This window comes from Pomacea canaliculata, linkage group LG2 (genome assembly GCF_003073045.1).
Source record: "Pomacea canaliculata isolate SZHN2017 linkage group LG2, ASM307304v1, whole genome shotgun sequence".
NCBI classification, from domain to species: domain Eukaryota; kingdom Metazoa; phylum Mollusca; class Gastropoda; order Architaenioglossa; family Ampullariidae; genus Pomacea; species Pomacea canaliculata.
This window is the reverse complement of record NC_037591.1, coordinates 5978821-5997875: the sequence shown is the minus strand read 5'-3', so window position 1 is coordinate 5997875 and position 19055 is coordinate 5978821. Positions and strand designations below refer to the sequence as shown.

The window sequence follows — 19055 nt, the reverse complement described above, 5'->3', positions numbered from 1 at the left end:
GCAGGCACCACCCGGTCGAGTAGGACTTTATGTCAGTACATTCTCGATCACCGCCAGGTAAAACTGGACCAGAATGTCCTGTCTTATGCCAATAACAATCCAGATGCTCGCAGGAATAGAATAGAGACAACATTTCATTTTACCGCCACTGTAGTGATGGTTCTCTGTGAGAGTGTCATTCACAGACGATTGTGTCACAATGCGGAAGCGTGGCAGTGACCTCTGTGTTCTCGATCCGTATTACTTGCCAGAGTGTTTGGACAAGGCCTGTCATTCCTACTCATAAATATCTCTCTGCTTATTCTATCCATCATTCATTTCATGGACCCATTATTGCGTGTATTTGCACAGAGTGACCAACATACAAGCTCGTCAGTATTGCTTTAACGAAGAGTGACCAACATATCTCTCACGAAAGCAGGAGTTCACGAATCGTAGATGTCAGTCTGCGAGGACATCAGATAAGAAACGATGCTGTGTTGGCATCAGGCCATCGTTAAACAATGAAAGTTTTCTGTACAGTTTCCTGAGGGATTGCTGTTGCTACACCCGGCGCCCCCGACCTCCTCCCACCACCACCCACCCAATAAAAAAAAAATTCTCTTTTTGTTTGTTGGCGAACACAATTCTGAGATCGATTGACAACGCTGCAGGCATTAACAGCTTGACCGGGGTGAAAACATCAAAGGGCACGTCTCTCAAAAAAAACAAACTAATGAACATAAAGGAAGAACGATGAGAATTTTAACGAATAATGAAGACATAAGAGAAAAAGACAAAGGCAGGATGGGAAGGTGATAACGGCAATCGCAGACAAGGAAGGAAGACGCTTTGAGAGGAGGTAGGGGAGGGGTAGGTGCAAAGGTCACGTGAGGCAGACCCGGGTGACGTCAGCCACGAAGGCTTTGCACTTCCTGTTCTTGGCGTGACGCTAGCTCCGAGGACAGCGAAAAGAGGATTTGGTGTCGAGAGGCTGATGAGGAGCCGAACTGTCACTGTGACGGCTCAGACGATGATCAACGGCTTAGGAAACACATACAGTCTGCGACGTCAGAAGAGAGCTCTTGGGGAGGAGGGAAAAAGTGGGGAAGAAAGGAATGTTTAATCCGGAATTATACTGTTTTGTTCTATAGCAGTTTGGTTTGTAATGGCGTACTTTAAAAAAAAATAAACTTCTGACTGGTTTCCTCGGTGAGAGAGAGAATGTGCGTGTGTGTGTGTGAGACAAGCACGTGCTGCCTACTGGTGATTCGAGATACAAACCACGACACCAACAGGTTTAGTGATTGTCTCCGTTTGTGGTGTGAAGGCTGAACACGCACACACCAAACCGTGAGTCTGATTAGTTAAAAAAAAAAGTGCATTTTTGTCTCAAATACTGGGCCCTGGCGGCTTTTGTTTGCGCACAGATGCGCGTGGTGAGGATTCACTTCCAATATTTCTTCTTTCGGGAGATGTGGGCGAGTTTTTTTTTTCTGTTTTTCTCTAGAACGTCCCCTGGAGATCAAGGCGCGTTTTTTTGTTCAAAAAGTTAAGACCGATTTAAAGGCCAAGAAAGAAAAGACGACAGCCCGGAGCACGAATTCTGGAAAATTATCAGGTCTCCAAAAGCAGGTTTTTTGTTAGAGGCGTAATCACAATGGACAGCGGCTTGAATCGATGTGTTCACAGTGCGCTGTCTTGGCGCATTCGGGTAAATAAACCGCACAAACAAAACAAAGCCGCTTAATTTCTTAATACATTTTTCTTAAATCGTCGTCCAGGTAAACATCCCAGTAAATGTAGATTTGAAGAAAAAAATATAGGATTTAGATATAATTAATGAAACTTTTTAAACTGAACCAACCTGTCTGGCATCCGGCATACGGAATACGGAGGAAACTCTCCTTACCTTCTCTGGTAAATGACGCTCTGAAAGCGTGAACGATTTAGCTTCAGGGATTAGAAAAAGTAAAAGAGTTTTGGTCAGAGGTCATATCGTGTAAGACATTTTGTAATGAACCGGACATGAAAGGTGATATTTGGTCAGTGCTGATTATTGAATGTTAATGACAGATTTACATGTGGAAAAACGTGATCTTCATAAAGCAGTCTCGGGATATCAGGAATCAAGCTGGTATTAACACGTGTACACTGGTGTGCACTTTTTTCTTTTTTTTTTGTTTTGTTTTAAAGCCAATAAAACGCAATGATTTAGTTGAGGATGTAGGATATAGGATTGGGGTGCGGGAGTCTGAAACGGGTATAGTTAATGCTGAGGAATTAAAGGGGAAAAAAGAAAAAAAAATAAATAAACGAAAGTGTCGAACGATTTGAATTAAGAGTGTAATTGCGCCATCAGATAATACGATTGACATGTTTTCTGCTGACAGCCGACGTCCATGAAGCGTGACGTGTTCGAGCTGAGGCCATCTGTCTACCACAACAAGGATTGCTACTTTCACAGACGGCGTCCGGCAGATTGGTAAGTGACTTCAAACTTAATTAGACATTGGAACACTCCAGGGAAATTTTGCTCAGGGTCGCAATACTGAGCGTAGACGACTAGTGTGCGCACGAACGCACGCACACGCGCACACATGCAAGCTCTCGATCACTCACTCGCCCCTCACGATCGTGAGGCGTAAACATATACAGCACGGAGGTATGCACTTGTCCTTGCACTTGCAGAGGAAATGGTGCCGTAGAGTCGGCGTCTACCACGGGTTCGTCACAGAGTATGCCCAGTTGTGGAGGTCGAGCTCGGGTCAGATCGGAACTAGTCTAGCTGTCTCCTGGATCGATCTCACAGACCTCCGCTTGCCTTTTCTGTGTCTGCTCTGTTTCCTCCTCCCTTGTCACACCCCACTCCCACACTTAAGTAATCGCCCTCTGTGTGTTTCTTCCCACTAATCCCTATCTCAAGCATATGTCTCTGTCTCTTTGAAATCTTGATCTCTCCTCTGTGTCTCTTTCTCTATCGCGATTTTCTCTCCATAAAACATTAGAGATTCTTCCCAACTCTAGAACCCTTGTAAATGTATTGAAAACTACTGCTTTTGTATATATTCAGCATCCAAATCTTTTTTGATTTTATATTATATTTACTACTGATTTTTTTTTAGTATTTAGTTACAGTAAAGGGCAAGGGTTAAAAGGAAAAATGCATGTCTTGCTTACTTTACCTCTCGTTAATAAAGAATTGTCATTGTCCTGTCTCGCAGTCTCTCTGTCTTAAACTCTTCCCTATGTTAGTCTTTTTATCACTCCAGGTTTCACTCTGTTTCTTTGTGTGTGTGTCTTCTGTTTCTCCTTTTCATGTCACTGTCTAGCCTCTTAGTTTCTCTTTTTAAACCTTTTAAAGTGTCTTACAAGATTGTGAGTGCCTGTAAGCTTGCTAAATGCTGCAAGGCAGCAATATACTGACTTGAAAGTCTGTCGGTTCTGTCTTTTTAAAGGTATTTAGTGTATATGTGTGTGTGTGATCTTTAATTATTTATAGTAATTGAGGTAACTTAGTCACTTAGCTTTTAGTTGCTGAAGAAGGTGTATGGATGCATGCCGAAAGCTCAAATATGAGTGCTACATTTTTTTGTGAGTGTGAAAGCCTAGTTTTCCTTCTATTGATGCTAATTAATTATGGTAGCTTGCCTATGCACACATATTCCTATGTTTAGGAAGTGCCTTCGTCATGTTCCAGCATGTTTATTGCACATCAGAAATGGAGTTCTTGTTTTGTTTTCACATGTATTTGAAAGAAAACAGAGGTATTTGTACATTGCACACTTACAGCTGCTTAAAGTGAGAGGTTATTTACTTTTTAATTTTGAGAAAGCATTCACACATTTTCTTTTTCTTTTACAACAGTACTTTATCTGTCTCTTTGGATCTCTTTTATCTCTGTATTTCTTTACTATCTCCATCCCTATATTTAAGAGAAAATAGTGTGTGTGTTCATCCTTATCAGGCATGCTTAAAAGAAAGTGGGAATAATTTCTTTCACTTGTATGCACACATTGACTGAATTGGTTTTGTTACTTATTTTGTGTTTTACTATGTTTCCTCAAGACTTTGTGCTGGTATATGAAGAAAATTTGGAAGGGAAGAAAACAAAACATGAAGACGAGAAAGGAAAGCAGTGGCGATCCAAGTTCTTAAAGAACCTAAAAAAATCTGGTTTGGAAATGGAGGAAGTAAGCAATCAGATCCCCTTTGAACCATAAAAAATGCAGAAAATCTGAAAAATTTTATGAAAATGTGTCAATAGCACAGGTAATTTATAGGACATCATAAAAAATTGGAATGAGATACTGAATAATTTACATTTTCTTCCAAAATGGGGAAAAATTCTTGTTTTAAATTTTTCTAAGGTCACTTCAGCATGCAAAGCAGCATTGGCATTTACTCTGAAAGTGTGGGATTAGCTTGGACCTGACTATTGAAGACTATATGCTTTGATTTTGCATAAGATTAACAGTTTTAGCTTTATCTCAAAGTGACTTGGCTTGCTGCAGGCAATGCTGGAGAGTACCAAGATACTGACAACGTTTGTGAAACTGCATGCACCCTGGGAATTGTGCTGTGTTTGTGCTGAGGATCTGAGTATGCGTTCACCTTTGCAGGTGAATATATGGCCAGTTAGGACAGAAGGGTGAACATACAGCCTTTTTAGCACTTTATTTTCTTTGTCTTGTGAAATTTAAGTTGCTAACTGATATCCAGTGGAACTGTGGAGTGCACTGTGTTAAAAAATATTTGCTACATTTTATATTTGCACCTTCCTCTCTCTTCATTTCTGTTTGTCTAATCTCATTTCAACCTTTTGTAGTATCTGTCACTAACTTGCTACTTCCACATTTGCCATTGTTCATTGCAGTGTGAGCATTTAATTCCTTTGTTTTAGTTTCTGATCTTCAGTAGACAGTTTAATCCCACTCTTTTGTTTCCTGGCTTTTGGAATTATGCCTATAGTCTTTTGTTTTGGCTTATAGGCTTGCTTTCTTTCATTCTGTTCCATTTACTGCTGTTGAATGAAAAAATGAAACATGTTAAGATCTCAGATTATCATAGTGATAACACACTAGATTTTGTTTAGTTTTACTTAGAAAAAGAGTTTTGGAAAAAGGTTTACTTTTATGCCATTTGTTGTAGATCTTTAGAAGTGGTGCAGTGTTTCTAGGTGATCTGAATCATGCAGTCTCTGAAAGAGTAATATTTTTCATTAACATTTCACATCAACATTTCATTCAGTTATTATGGAAAGTTTTTTTTTTGTGCATCTCATTCAACTTAGTTGACATTCTGTGTACATCATGGTGGAGTTCATGAAAGAAGCAAAGCAGAGTCCTTTATCCTAGGCTGTAGGGGGAGTGAATTGTTAGTGGTTGATTGTTTCTGGAGTCTGGTTCAGGGATAGTGCATCCGCCTTCTCCTTCCACTGATTCCTTGATCAATCATATAACAGTATGTGGGTGAAAGGGATAAATTTTCCATTCCCACAGGCCTGGCTGACCGTTGAACTGGCAATCTTGTATTCTGAAAGCAAGCACCTTAAAAACAAGACTTCAGTGGCTTCTCCTTCAGTTCATTATGGAGACATATGTCACTTTGAGCACTTGTAACTGATACACTCAGTGTTATTAGAAGCACACACTTTTCTTTGCGGTTTTTTTGTGTACTGAGTAGTATGAAAATATGTCTGCATCTTGAGATGTTTGTGTGTGCATGGTTTTCTAATGATTGGATGACATTTTGCATGCATGTGTTGATATCAGATCAGAGATTCAGACAATCTATCGCAGGTAAGCAGTGCACCTATTAGGGTATTGTGTGCATGTTGACTGCTTTGTCACATAGTTTGCATCTGCAGATCCAGTCTCCAGTGCCATTTAGATGTTCCATGTAAAATACATTTGAAAACTTGAAAAATTCATGAACATAGCAGAGAGAAACCAGGGAAAATCAGAAGATATGTGAAGTACTAAACCTCTTCTTCACTGAAGAGCTTCATTTTCCTCTGACCATCTGCTCTTTTATAAATTGTGTAGTTTGTTTAGTGGCATTGGAGAAAGGACTACATAAGAGTGCCTTTTTGCTTTCTTTTACTGGTGGAGAAACCATTTGTTAGCAAAGGTGCAGGTGTGCCTGTCAAAGTTGTGTGTTCGTATTAACTCCATCAGCATTCCTGTTTGATATGTTTTGTTTAAGATTTAGCTTTGGTAATTATCCATTTATTGGTTTATTTGTCCCTTATTGTAAGGGGCCAAACATTAATGATATTAGTATAATAATTTTAGACATGTTATTGAGTTTGGTTACCAGTAATTGTGTGGCTGTTATGGAGTATGCTCGAGTTGCATTCTTTTAGGGATTTTTCTGCTCCTCTGTCTTCCACAGAAATACTGTCTGCCAATGCCAGAATAGATTATGCATTCATATATACATGTGCATGCATGCAGACATATGCACACATACACACACTTTCATGCACCCACTCAACATACATTCACAGTGGCCAGATTTAGGTTCATTGTTCTTGCAGTAACATTTTATTTGCAAGTCTTAGTTACACAGAACCTAAGGGAAGATCAAATTTTCCCATTGGTGACATGAAGGCAGATTGCCTAGATCCCTTCCAGAATACCCAGACATAACCTGATTCAATTTTATGCACGAGTCCATGAAAAGTTGGCTTTCCTACAGTCTGAGACTGGCATAAATTGCCTTGCTGAATGATGCCTTTATGCACATAACTTCCATCAGCACATAGATGTACATAAAAACTGTGTTGCAGGCTATCAGCATTTCAAGATGATCTGCATTGCAAGGATGGTCATAAAGCCAATAATATTATCAAGGGACATCACTCAGCATTGATCATAGAATGATAAGGTTACTTGCCTGATACAGAATTTATTTTAACACATTTTGTTACATAAAGGTGTCCCACAGAGGAGTCAGAAGGATGCATGCTGATGCAGTTGTTTAGCTATGAATCATTTTTAAAAGGATGCTGAGGATCTATTTCTTTCAAACATAATTTTTCACTCACAATGCAGCAGTGTGATTGTGGCACATTACAACATGGCTTAAAAAGAAGGATACCATTGTACAGATCGATGACAGAAATTTAGCATTTTGTGTGTGTATATATATATCGAGCATGATAACCTAATATCATATGGCATGGCTTTAGAATAAGATCCTGGCATTGCATAAGTGCTATTTAGGATATCTTTGTGGTTTGTAAACCTAAGCTACTTTTGTGATTTAGCTCTTGGTTGCATGGCATGTTGGTGAATATATTTAAGCCTGCATGGTTTGCAATTTTAATAACAGCAAAACATTAAGCCACACATAACTGGTGTTTTGTATGTATTTTCTTAATAAATAGCAAAAAGCTGAATTTTTTGATCTTTTAACAAAATCTCTTAGTGGATGTTACAATGATATGGTAAAATTGTTGAGTGAAGGCAAATAATGCCAAGAAAGAAGAAATCTACAGACCTAAAGCTAAAAGAGAAGGTAGTAATTTAAACATCTGTAAACGCCATTTCATACACTATGCAAGTAACTACCTTTTTTTTTTAAAGCAACCGCTGAGCAAACTGTAAGAAAAGAGAATTGAACAACAGCTGTAATAGCTTTAATAATAGCAATAGTTCCATTTATTTCATTTTGGGGCTTATGTCTGTAGTGGATACCCTGGCTTACAGTGTAAAAGGTACAGAACAGAAGATTAGGTTGCTGGCTTATATGCAGTTGTTTTTGTCAGGCACACCCTAATCCCACCAAGAACTGGTCAGAAACGGTTCTACAGACATTGCACATTCCAGTTTTGATGTCACAAGAGGTGCCTAACCAGCCCTTGGACTACTACACTTGTCAGTTCAAGGCCTCCAAACTTCAAAGGTGCAGTGCACTAGATGCTGAGTGTTTTCTTTTCCTACAGTCTTTTAAGTTTTATAAGGTTTTGATACACTTTCTCCAGCCATAAATTTCTATCATTCCTATTTTAGTGGCATCATGGTTTATATTATTGATTTAATGAACAATTTTTGTGATGATATTAACGTGTGCTTGTGTATTTCAAGCATGAAGTGAACACATCATCTGTTTAGCAGCCTGCAGATCTGCAGCATCACCTGCTAAATGTTTCTAGATAATTAGACACATTCTTGACAGTAGACAGTACTTTTTGCTGAGAGTGCCTTTCAGGTGAAGACTGGCTTCTGCAGGTTTTTGGGCAGTGACGACCATGAGAACTTTTTCACCCCTGTGCAGCGTCATCAGATTGTGAGCCATATCCTCTCCAATGCTATATATGGCAAACGCAAGAAGGCAGAGATTGGCATTGAACGGCTTCTGGATGAAGAAGTCTTCAAGGCTGCCTTCCCTCTCCATGATGTAAGTCCTAAATTAGGTGAGAGTAGGCTTTATGCAGGGGTCGTTCAATTTATTTCCTCTTCTTGATTTCTCAGAACATTTATACTAGTCATCTTGGTATCTGTTTTGAGATTATAGTACTCATGTTATTTCAGGATGATCAGTTTGTTTCATTCTTTTTATACAATGGTATTGCCAGATTGGGGCTTCTTAATCAGGTAATTCATGTGCTTGACTGTAGAATAGAATGTTGCAGGTTGAAATTTCCTAGATCCCTTGGCAGGAAAATCCACCCAGCAGAAATATAAGTACCTAATTTACCAGGGAAGGTGGTTGGAAAATTCACCCTAGTAGAAATGGAAACCTAATATACCAGGGAAGGTTGCTTTTTGTAGAATTGAAGCAAAAGTCACTCATTTGTATGGTCTAACATGCAGTGACTGTCTTCATTTATTGAGCAAGCTGCTGTGGAATATAGGTGGTTGGCAAGTCATCTGTAGCAAATTTTGTATAAAGATGTTAGCTGTGCTGGTAGTTCATTTTTCAGTGTTCTGTGTAAGATCTTTGTCATTCATTCTGTTTTTCCTGTACCTGCTGTCCTTTTCCAGCTTTAGGACCCCTTCTTTTTACGCCTTTCAGGTGTATGGTTCTGTCTGCCTTAAGTAAGTCAGTATTGCTGTGTCAAAAATGTACAATTCATTTTAAACTATATGTAAGTAGGAGAAAGCAAATTCAAACAGAAGGAGAACTTATGATAAAGGGAAAGGACTATACAAAGAGAGACAGCAAAAGACAGAGAGCTATGCTGATCAGTTTGCAAACTGGTTTTAGACTGTCTTTCTAGATTTATCTGTTACATCAAAGACTTTGATAGTCATTGTGGACTTTAGAGGTCTTAACTGATTCAGTCAAGTTGTTTGCCTTCAATTTATAATCATACATAGCTGTAAATATCTGACTTTGAAATAAGTTTTTCTAGGAGCATCATTCTTTTACCTCACCTAGTATTTGCATTTTATGTTGTGTACTTGAATGCAAATTGTTCACTATATTTGACATTGACCATGCAGTGTTCTAAATCTATGTGGAGATTTTTAATGGGAAACTTTTGCGAATGTCAGAGATAAAATAGGTGGATAGAGCATGCCATTTGTTTTAATTGCTGCCTTTGGTCAGTTGCTAAAATCTCTAAATAACGTGGTTTCCATGATGATTAAGTTTCATATTCTTCAGTGGTGCTCAGTTGTTTTTTGCATGTTCAGACATTTGATGTGGGTTTTTTTTTCATGTAATCAAGGTATCCTACCATTCAAATCCAGTATGTTTTGCGATGTAGGTTTACAAAATTTATGTTTCATTATGTGTCCTAAAATTATACTTTTTTGTACAGGGGCCGTATGAACTACCTGACAGCAAAGTACATCCTGAAGATATGAATCCCAGGCAGGTGTTGTTCCACTACTGGGCACGATGGGGAGCCTGGTACAAGTACCAGCCGCTGGATCATATTCGGGAGTATTTTGGAGAGAAAATTGGCATCTATTTTGCATGGATTGGTATATAATGTATTCTTGACTATTTCTTTGTCTAGTTACTCAGTACATAATTAGTTCCTCCCAAAGTTGTTTGCCGGTGTCTGCAAAGCACTGGCTATCAAACTGACTCTGTGGGGACAGGTGGCATGGGCTTTGTTGGTGCAGAAATATAACATTATCATAACTACCTGAAGACCTTGCTTGAATGGGGTCATAACACAGTGCTTTTGATCGTCGATCGGTTCTTTGCTTGTCATTATTATTACACAGAATGGGGAGTTGATAGCCAAGTGGTTAGAGCAATGACAATCATGGGGGTGCTCCAGTTTGATACCTTTGTAGCACAGTGAACTTAACCCATTTGACCCAGCTGTTAGTAATGAGTACCTGACTCCATGGAGGGTTGGGGAAGGATAGGCAGTGAGAAAGAGGACATAAACCCACTAAAGCTAGCGGCCCTTACTCCATAGAGGGTCAGGAAGGCTATAGGGAGTGATGGAAAGGACATAGCCCCACTAAAAGCTAACCCTGAGAAAAGTGTGGTCACCTAACTTCTCAACAACTAAACAATGACCTTTACTTTATATTTAAATGTAATGAATTTGTGTGTCTGTGTGTGTGTGGGTGGTGGGGGGCACATGTGTATAGACACTTTGTAAACACAATGAAGTTCTGTAAAATAATAAGGTTTATTACTTGTCATAAATATGTCTTACATTTACTATCTACGACTTACATAAACACATGGAACTTTCAACTTAAAACAATCTTTTCCAAAAATACTTAGTAGAAGGAATCCCTTGTGCATGTGTGCATATGTATATATTTATTCTTTATGTGGTATGTTTAGTAAACAGCTTCCAGCTAGAATCAGAGGATTTATAAGAATGATTATTACTAATGAAGATCCACTTTTGTTGAAGGTTTGTACACAGCATGGCTTATCCCTGCTTCCTTTGTGGGCATCTTAGTCTTCTTGTATGGAGTCTTCACAATGAACAGTGATATTCCAGCGTGGTATTCATACATCATTTTTCAATTTTAAATAATTATTATTTTTGTCTTATTTTCATCCTTGTAAGCATCCCATGGAACCAAATTTAAATTTTGTTCATGGCGAAAATGTAATAATAGGGCTGTATCAACATTTAGTATTTATTTCTTTACTGACCATGGTGTCCAGCTTTGCTTTGATTTCCTCACTGGCTTTTCCAGCTATGATTTAATGGTCTACCTTTGACCTCTCATTTGAATCAAGATTATTTCTGTGCGACCACAGCGCAATGAAAAAGTGAAATACTGTACTCTTGATGTCATTTTCCTAACATGACAGCTTATGTTTGGCATGACATCTTGAGTGAAGCTGCCATGTAAGTCACTCATTCTCTCTTCCCCTTCCCTTGCTTACTCTTTGTCTATTTCTTGCTCTCTCACAGTCACGTTATGATGTCTACATTTGTTCTGCATAGTAAAGGTGTGGCAGTTTCTTTTGCAAAGTATTTTTTTATTTGTAGCTACCAGGTCTTTCGATAGAAATAAATGTAAAATAATCATGAGCCAGAGCAATGTTCACCAAGCATAGTCCATGACTGAATCAGTAAGAATATTCCTGCCAAATTTCATGAAGATTGTACAAATGGTGTGGATTTACATAGGTTTCAAGTGCCTGATCCTACCTGCCAACCAAAAACTGCTTTATTTATAAGGAGTTAGGAATTTGTAATGAGTTAAGAATGGGGGTGACAGAGATAAGAGTAGAGAGAGAGAAAAGGAGGAAGAGATAGAAAGATGTGTGCCTGTGCTGTAACATGAAATAATGCATGTACAAGGTTGTTTAGAGTTGACCATTCAAAACAAGGAATAGTAGCTCATGTCTTATTGCGTTGACTGTATGTTTACTTACGTATCTTTCAATTATTTTTTTAATGTAGGAAACTTTACAATGTGGTATTTGCAGAACTGAGGTGTGCTTAAGCGAAGACAAGTACGTCATGTGTCCTCTCAGTGATATTGGGGAGTACTGGAGTCTGTCTGACGTCTGCTTCTTTGTGAAAGTTGCATACCTCTTTGATCATCCTGGCACTGTGTTTTATGCAGTTTTTGTCTCATTTTGGGGTCAGTAGTGGTTATGATTTTTTTTCTATTCTCAATGATGAAACTCTTTTGATGAGGATAAAATTTTATAGTTTGCAAAATGTTCTGCGATCCGTTTGTATTGTCCATGAACTATAGTGACTTATTTCAGATGTTCCTTCTGGTTACAGGATTGATCATCCTGACAGTTTTCTATCCTGAGTGTTAAGGATAGTGAGAATTCTTTATAAGAACTGTTTTCTTTATATATGGACTGTAGCTTCAAATCTCTTTCTCTCACACACCCACAAAACATATGCACACCCATGCACAGGCATAGCAAACACACATCATAAATTATTCATTTTGTCATTTTTGCCTCTTTATTTCTGCAACCACAAAAAATAACTAGTTTGAGAGTACAATGTATTTTTTCATTAATTTCTTTTTAATGAAAATGTGTGTGACCTATAAAATATATGGCTTTAGTGACCAGCCATGATGTAAGCACACAGTCAGGAGCTAATGGTTAGAGACTGTCAAGCAAATACACTGACAGGAGCTAAGGGTTAGAGACTGACTATGAAGTAAGCACAGACAGGATATAAGGGTTAGGGATCAACCACCATGAAGGAATTGTGACAGCAAAATTCTTTTAAGATAAATGAATCCTATATGTTTTTTTGTGCATTGTCTGCTTGAAATGCAGCAAACTTGGAAGTATCCAGCATAGCATATCACCTGCATTTTTAATTCTGTCAATCTTTATGCAGCGGTCACTTTTCTGGAATTTTGGAAAAGAAAAAGTGTTAGTCTGGCTCACCATTGGGACTGCTTGGATTTTCATGAGGAAGAGGTGAGTCAGTGTAGCTAAATAGTCTCCACAACAGTTTCGTCCTACCAAAAAGAGCTTTTGATGATGCTCACTTGATCAGTATAGGAATATTAAACTAATCCTGGTGTACTGAAACACCAATACCAGAAGGGCATGAGTGGTAGATGGTGACCAACAGTTGGGCTCACAGTCATTTTGAAAATTTTGGGCTGAAGAATCATCAACCAATCTAAAGAAAGAGCTCATTTATTGATGATAGATCGATTTTCTTCAGGATTTCATATCTAAGCTTAAGTGCTATCTATGGAGTATACTGGATGAGATGAGTTTCTCCTAATACCAGAAAGGGTTTTAACAGTCTTCAGTTTCAGAATCCTGGTAAAGATTTTTTTAAATGTGCAAATTTTAGAATTTATTAATAATTTGTTAATTTGTTAAAAATGAGCTTGTTGAAAAAAGCTAGGGATGGCAGTATTTGCTTGTTTGCTGGGGCATGAGATTTTGAGGTGTCCAGTCTGTATAGAAAAACACAAACACCTACATATATATATATGAAGTGCACCAACACATAATTCATGCTGGAATTCCAGGAACGTCCTAGACCAGAGTATGCTGCTAAAGCTTGTGATTTGAGAGAGAATCCCATCACTGGTACTAAGGAGCCATTCTTTGACCCCCGGGAACAGTTACCCAGAATCTTAACTGGCATGGGAGTAATCATTATTATGGTAAGGATATTTTATGGTGGTTTTTATTGTGATCATTTGATTGTAATTTTATCTGTTAATGTAGTAATTGCAATGCACAATGCTGGTGAAAGATATAAGACAGTTGAGTTCTATGGCTGAAGTCCTAGAGTTGGATGCTTGACAACTTTCAGTTTATTGTGAATGTTAGCTGCTGTCTGTATGCATTTATTAGATCCTGGAACAATAGCTTCCTCAATATAAGCCTAAGAATTAGACCTTTTTTGATTTGCTTTTAATATTGTAGCGTCAAAACTAGATGCATATTATGGGCACATTGAATACCAAAAGTTTTCTGTGTTCCCAGATAACTCTGGTCCTCATCTTTATTATTGCTGTGATCATGTATCGTGTGGTCATCAACATGGTGCTGTTTGAGAACAAGGATCTGAGGCCTCGCTCTGCCATAATCTCCTCTACGTCAGCTGCTGTTGTCAATCTTCTTATCATCATGGCCATTGGTCGTGTCTACGAGACTCTTGCTTTAAAACTGACTCAGTGGGGTCAGTAAGTGACGACTTGCTTTGAATAATGACAGTATTAAAACTAGGTCACTGGGTCAAAACATTGCTTTAATGGGGTCATGACAGACGTTTGTGATCATTAGTTTTCTGCTGATCATCTGACAGCTCAAATAGGACAGAAAACTTTTTTTTTCAGTTTTTTAAGGAATATTTTTTCTTGTATCTACAACTGGGGCATCAACTTGTAATTTGTCTACAGAAACAACTATGCAGCATAAGTGGACCATTCAAAGGCCATTCATCAAGGCAGCAAAAAATATGTTCAATTCATCTAATATTGTTTCAACAGTGTTACAGCTGAAAATCCACTGCCGTGAAAGATTCTGTCATAGCTCATGTACCATTTACATTAGATGCTAACTTACTGGATAGATGGGAAGTTAGCAAGCAATTGCTGATGCATTAATGTGGCATGATGAAGAGTCATAATAGTTACACTTGGGGCACAGTGTGTTTAGGAATATAATGAAAGATAATTGAATCAGCTTTTAAATACACCACTTCCTACCCTACAGTGATCGATTTTTCTTGAGTTAAAACAAACAACTTTAACTCCTAGTAGCATGTTCACAGAATATTTGACACTTTAATGGAACTGAGGTTACAGAATGTCATGTTTGTGTTAACCCATAACACAACTTCCCCCTTACTCGCTTTTAAAACAAATGCTGCCTCTTTGTAGGTTAGCAATAAAAAAAGACTATACAAGGTGATGCCTAAATGAGATGTCATGACAGTTTTGTCTTTACAGGTTGTTCAAATAACTTCCAAGATAGATTTTATCCACCATTGCCTAGAAGGTGAGAGGGTGATATGATGAATTAAAAAGTTTCTTCATGTTTTCTTCTTAATTGCAGAGATGCATCGAACGCAGACAGAATTTGAGAATCAGTTGACTTTCAAGGTGTTCATTTTCCAGTTTGTCAACTTCTACTCTTCAATCTTTTATATTGCCTTCTTCAAAGGCAGGTGAGAAGTTTAAGGGCTGTTGTATGTGCTTTAGTTTGGCCATGATATTTTCACAGATGTTTAACACTTGCTGATTTTGATCTTTCCCCAGAGCTGAACATATTCTTTGTCTTTGCTGCAATTGTAAGATTCTTCAAAACTCTTTTATAAGCAAGAATGGGACAAACTGATTTCCACTAAGCTTTTTTAGGTATTTATAAAATTTCTTTGTCCCCAAAAAGGCTTATTTGTTTTCTTCTAGTAAATTTATCTAAAAGAGAGCGAAAATATCATCTGAATGTATCTAGTCAAAATGATTTCAGCCCAGCTCCACCAAAAGAAGTTAAGACGGGGACCAACAGTCAATGCGATCATGGCATGAGTTCGATTTGACCATGACCAAAACCCATAGATGATTTGACCACAGCCCAGAGTCAATTCATCCACTGCCTTTAGTCAGTTCAACCAATTCGTCATCTTTGTGATAATTTGGCCACAAAATAAGGGAATTTCGTTCTTGTTTGATGCACACAAAGCAAGATGTACATGTGTCAATTAAGGATGAATCTCACTTATTTTGTAAGTGGTGGTGGTGGTGGGGGGGGTATGTGCAAGAGAGAAAGAAAGTCAATATATATATCGGCCCTATGCTCCATTGGGGGTGAATAGGAAAAAGAAGATATATAGATATAATTTTAAATTATGACATTGTTGTTAATAGTCTGCAGCAGGTCAGTGCTATGAAATAATTGTGTCCTCATCTGAATGTCTTTACCGTGATATACTTTTATTTTTCCTAGGTTTGTTGGCTACCCAGGACATTATAACCGATTTTTTGGCTTGAGGTCAGAAGAATGCAATAATGGTGGTTGTTTGATTGAGCTGGCTCAGCAGCTTGGTGTGATTATGATTGGCAAGCAGATAATTAACAATGCACAGGAGATCATTGTGCCCAAGTTAAAAGGGCTTTGGCATCGATGGCAAGTAAGGCTTGTGAAAGTGGTGAAACTCACACGATGGGAGGAGGACTATGAGTTGATTGAAAACGAGGGCCTCTTCCAGGAATATCTTGAAATAGGTTAGTACTTTTTTCGTTGCATTTTATCCATTCGCCTTCTGTCATAGAAGTGTTTGGTTAATGAAATGAGTGTTCCTAGTTCAGGTCTTCTTAAGCTTGCAAAGCTTCAAATTCTTGTTTAATAAATGTAGTATGTGTTTGGTCGCATGACTATTTCAAGGCTTAACAGAATAAAAAATTATTTTCAAAGTGTAATTGTGAACAAACAACTCTGTTATCTTTTTGTAAGATACATATCTCAAAACATTCCACAGCTGAGTCAACTGGGAAAAGTGCATTAGTCATTTGTGTATAAAACTGGTGTACCATTTATGAATGTTGAGGTCATTGCTTTAACTTGACTAACACAGAACATAACCTAGTAGTAAGTGTTCAATTAATGGCGCAATACCCAACAAGTGTCCAGCAAGGTGAAGTTATGCGCGTAAATAATTGCTTTTACTTGAACGATCCAGTGATATAGTTTGAGAAGATACTTTGCCTTTACATGCCCTTTCATTGCCTAAAGTCAGTTATGCTCTCTTACAGTTTTATAGTTTGGCTTCTTTATTATTTGTGCTCTGTTACAGTTTTACAGTTTGGTTTCATTACTATTTTTGTGGCTGCCTTCCCATTGGCTCCACTGTTTGCTCTTCTGAACAACTGGGTGGAAATTCGTCTAGATGCCCAAAAGTTCGTCTGTGAAACCCGTAGGCCTGTAGCAGAGAGGGCACAGAATATAGGAGTATGGTTTCAGATTCTTGATGCCCTGGCACAAATAGCTGTCATCAGCAATGTATGTAATCTTTTTTTAGCAATAGCAGATTTTTTTTTTTAATCTTTAATGTCAGACCTCCTGTTTTTGGATGTGTGAGTTTTTGTGACCATTACAGAATTTGCCTCTCCTCCTACGTTCCAAAAACACAGATGAACAAAGAAAACAAAGGCCCCCTCTCACTTCCCCAAACCTAACCTACCACTGAACCTTTACAGCACAGATGTCTAAAGGGCTTTACCTTCCTTTCATGTGAAACCAACTGACTTAAGGCCAGTGAACTCCTTGAAATTCCACCCAACAGTGTCAAAACTTCTTAAGCAGTAAACTCATACAAAACAATAACTTAGAGGCTAACCCAAATGCATTTTTTTTTTAAATTTAGCTTGAAAGCAGGTGTTTTTTATGCAGAAAAAATACAGTAAAATGTTTTTTTTGTCATTAAATGCTTTCTGAGATGTTGATTAAGCTGCATGTGGATGTTGAACTGAAAGTGAGAATTTTTCACAAGATGTAGCTAATTTTTTAGGAGCTGCCTAGCAAAGGTACTAGTACCTTTTCTTTCCTTCTCTGATCTTGCAGGCCTTCCTGATAGCCTTCACCTCAGAATTTCTCCCCAAGATTCTGTACCAGTATCACTATGACTGGTCACTACATGGCTACATTAACTTCACACTTGCCTATGCCAATGTTAACACCTCTGGACTTCAACAAACATGCAGGTATAACTGTGACAATTATGTGATGTTGGAAAGACTAATCACAGTTACCCCTCTTAGTGTGATGGCTTTGCCAGGAAACACAGGGAAGGGCGGAAGGCGATTTTCCTTACTTTTATGCAAAGTTCAAGTTTTCTTCTTTCCAAAAAATGTAAAGGCTTCTAGCTGTTTTAGGGGAAAAGAAATAGTTTCCTCACTGTCAGGATCCAATAACTATTCAGTCACATGATAAATTATGGATTGTGTAGGTATCGGGATTTCCGCGATGAAAATGGTGATTATAATATATTCTACTGGCATCTTCTGGCTGTTCGTCTGGGCTTTGTTATCCTCTTTGAGGTGAGCATAAATAAATAATCAGCAAATCTTTGTGTTTGTGCTTAATTCAGTCACAGAATTGAGTATAAATATGTGCACTTCTTTCAGGATATACCTGATAATGCTTTGGTCTGTATTGTAAAGAGAAAAAACTCCCTTCTTTTTTTTTTTTTTGTAGTTCCCTCCCTTAATGCAGGTTTGATTTTTTTTACCTCCAACCAGATGCTTACCTGCCTGAAAGAGATGAAAAATAAAGTCTCTAAGTGCTAGGCTGAGTTAATGTTGATGCTCAACTAGACATTCTTAACAGAAAATCAGATGTGGAAATAAATACTACTTTATACCTATTATTTGTGCAGTGTTTATATATTTTGTATGTTTTGTCTGCTTTTAGTTTAAGTTCTTTTTTTTTATGTTCATATTTCAGACCTACTTTTTTTTTTGCAAACATTATGACTATGGACCACAGGTCTACTCATTATTTCAATTAGATTTACTACAAACAAAAGTGTAGTTTAAGTGCTTTGCAAAATCTTACATGGATTATTATTTTTTTCAGTTAAACATGTAGCTTGTTGATGTACTAGAGTACGAGCTTTCACAATTGATCTGAAAAGTTTAAAAGTTTGGCATATACTATGACTGTATAGCTCTCTACATTTCTCTTTCACAGCATGTTGTGTTTGGCATTAGCAAGTTGATTGACATCATGGTCCCTGATATTCCAAAAGCCTTGGAGCTTAAGATCAAACGTGAACAGTACTTGGCAAAACAGGCACTGGCAGACACAGACAGGTTCCTGGTAAGAATGTAGAACTAAAAGGAAAATTACTATCTTGTATAACTTTCTGAAAAAAATTAGTGGTCCCAGTAGAACATATTTGGACCAATGTAATGTCATCAGTTGATCCATTGTCTTTATAGAAATTTGTAAGGCAATCCTACCTAAAGGTGCTATCCAATTGTAAATCCAATCGTCCAAAATTTCATTGGCATCCATACTTAACTAGTTACTAATACTAACACTCCACCCTAAACTTTTGCTCTTTCACTGCATGTGGAGTTCACTACAGGATAGATGTAAACAGATGGAGATAAAAGCAATTCTTCTTCATGGATGAAACTTTGATTCTCAGTAGAAATATTTTCTTGTTCAACATT

At 37.8% G+C, this 19055-nt stretch overlaps 1 protein-coding gene across 6 annotated transcripts in view; it reads left to right on the top strand.

The window, feature by feature from the left end:
- The window catches only part of LOC112557374 (anoctamin-7-like), a 41782-nt gene that overhangs the window by 21822 nt on the left and 905 nt on the right, over nt 1-19055 (top strand). For 4 of the 6 annotated variants that reach the window (XM_025227181.1, XM_025227179.1, XM_025227180.1 and 1 more), the window contains 18 exons: nt 2373-2464; nt 4048-4172; nt 4494-4601; nt 5754-5780; nt 7754-7890; nt 8217-8385; nt 9755-9920; nt 10823-10913; nt 11857-12014; nt 12746-12828; nt 13398-13535; nt 13861-14056; nt 14935-15046; nt 15826-16103; nt 16673-16878; nt 17440-17579; nt 17825-17915; nt 18568-18696. In XM_025227181.1, the coding sequence (XP_025082966.1) occupies nt 4164-4172; nt 4494-4601; nt 5754-5780; nt 7754-7890; nt 8217-8385; nt 9755-9920; nt 10823-10913; nt 11857-12014; nt 12746-12828; nt 13398-13535; nt 13861-14056; nt 14935-15046; nt 15826-16103; nt 16673-16878; nt 17440-17579; nt 17825-17915; nt 18568-18696 (2238 nt within the window). In that variant the 5' untranslated portion in view covers nt 2373-2464; nt 4048-4163. Of the gene's footprint in view, nt 1-2372; nt 2465-4047; nt 4173-4493; nt 4602-5753; nt 5781-5812; nt 6871-7753; nt 7891-8216; nt 8386-9754; nt 9921-10822; nt 10914-11856; nt 12015-12745; nt 12829-13397; nt 13536-13860; nt 14057-14934; nt 15047-15825; nt 16104-16672; nt 16879-17439; nt 17580-17824; nt 17916-18567; nt 18697-19055 lie in introns of those variants that run through there. The other 2 variants (XM_025227183.1, XM_025227184.1) reach the window with 2 other exon arrangements.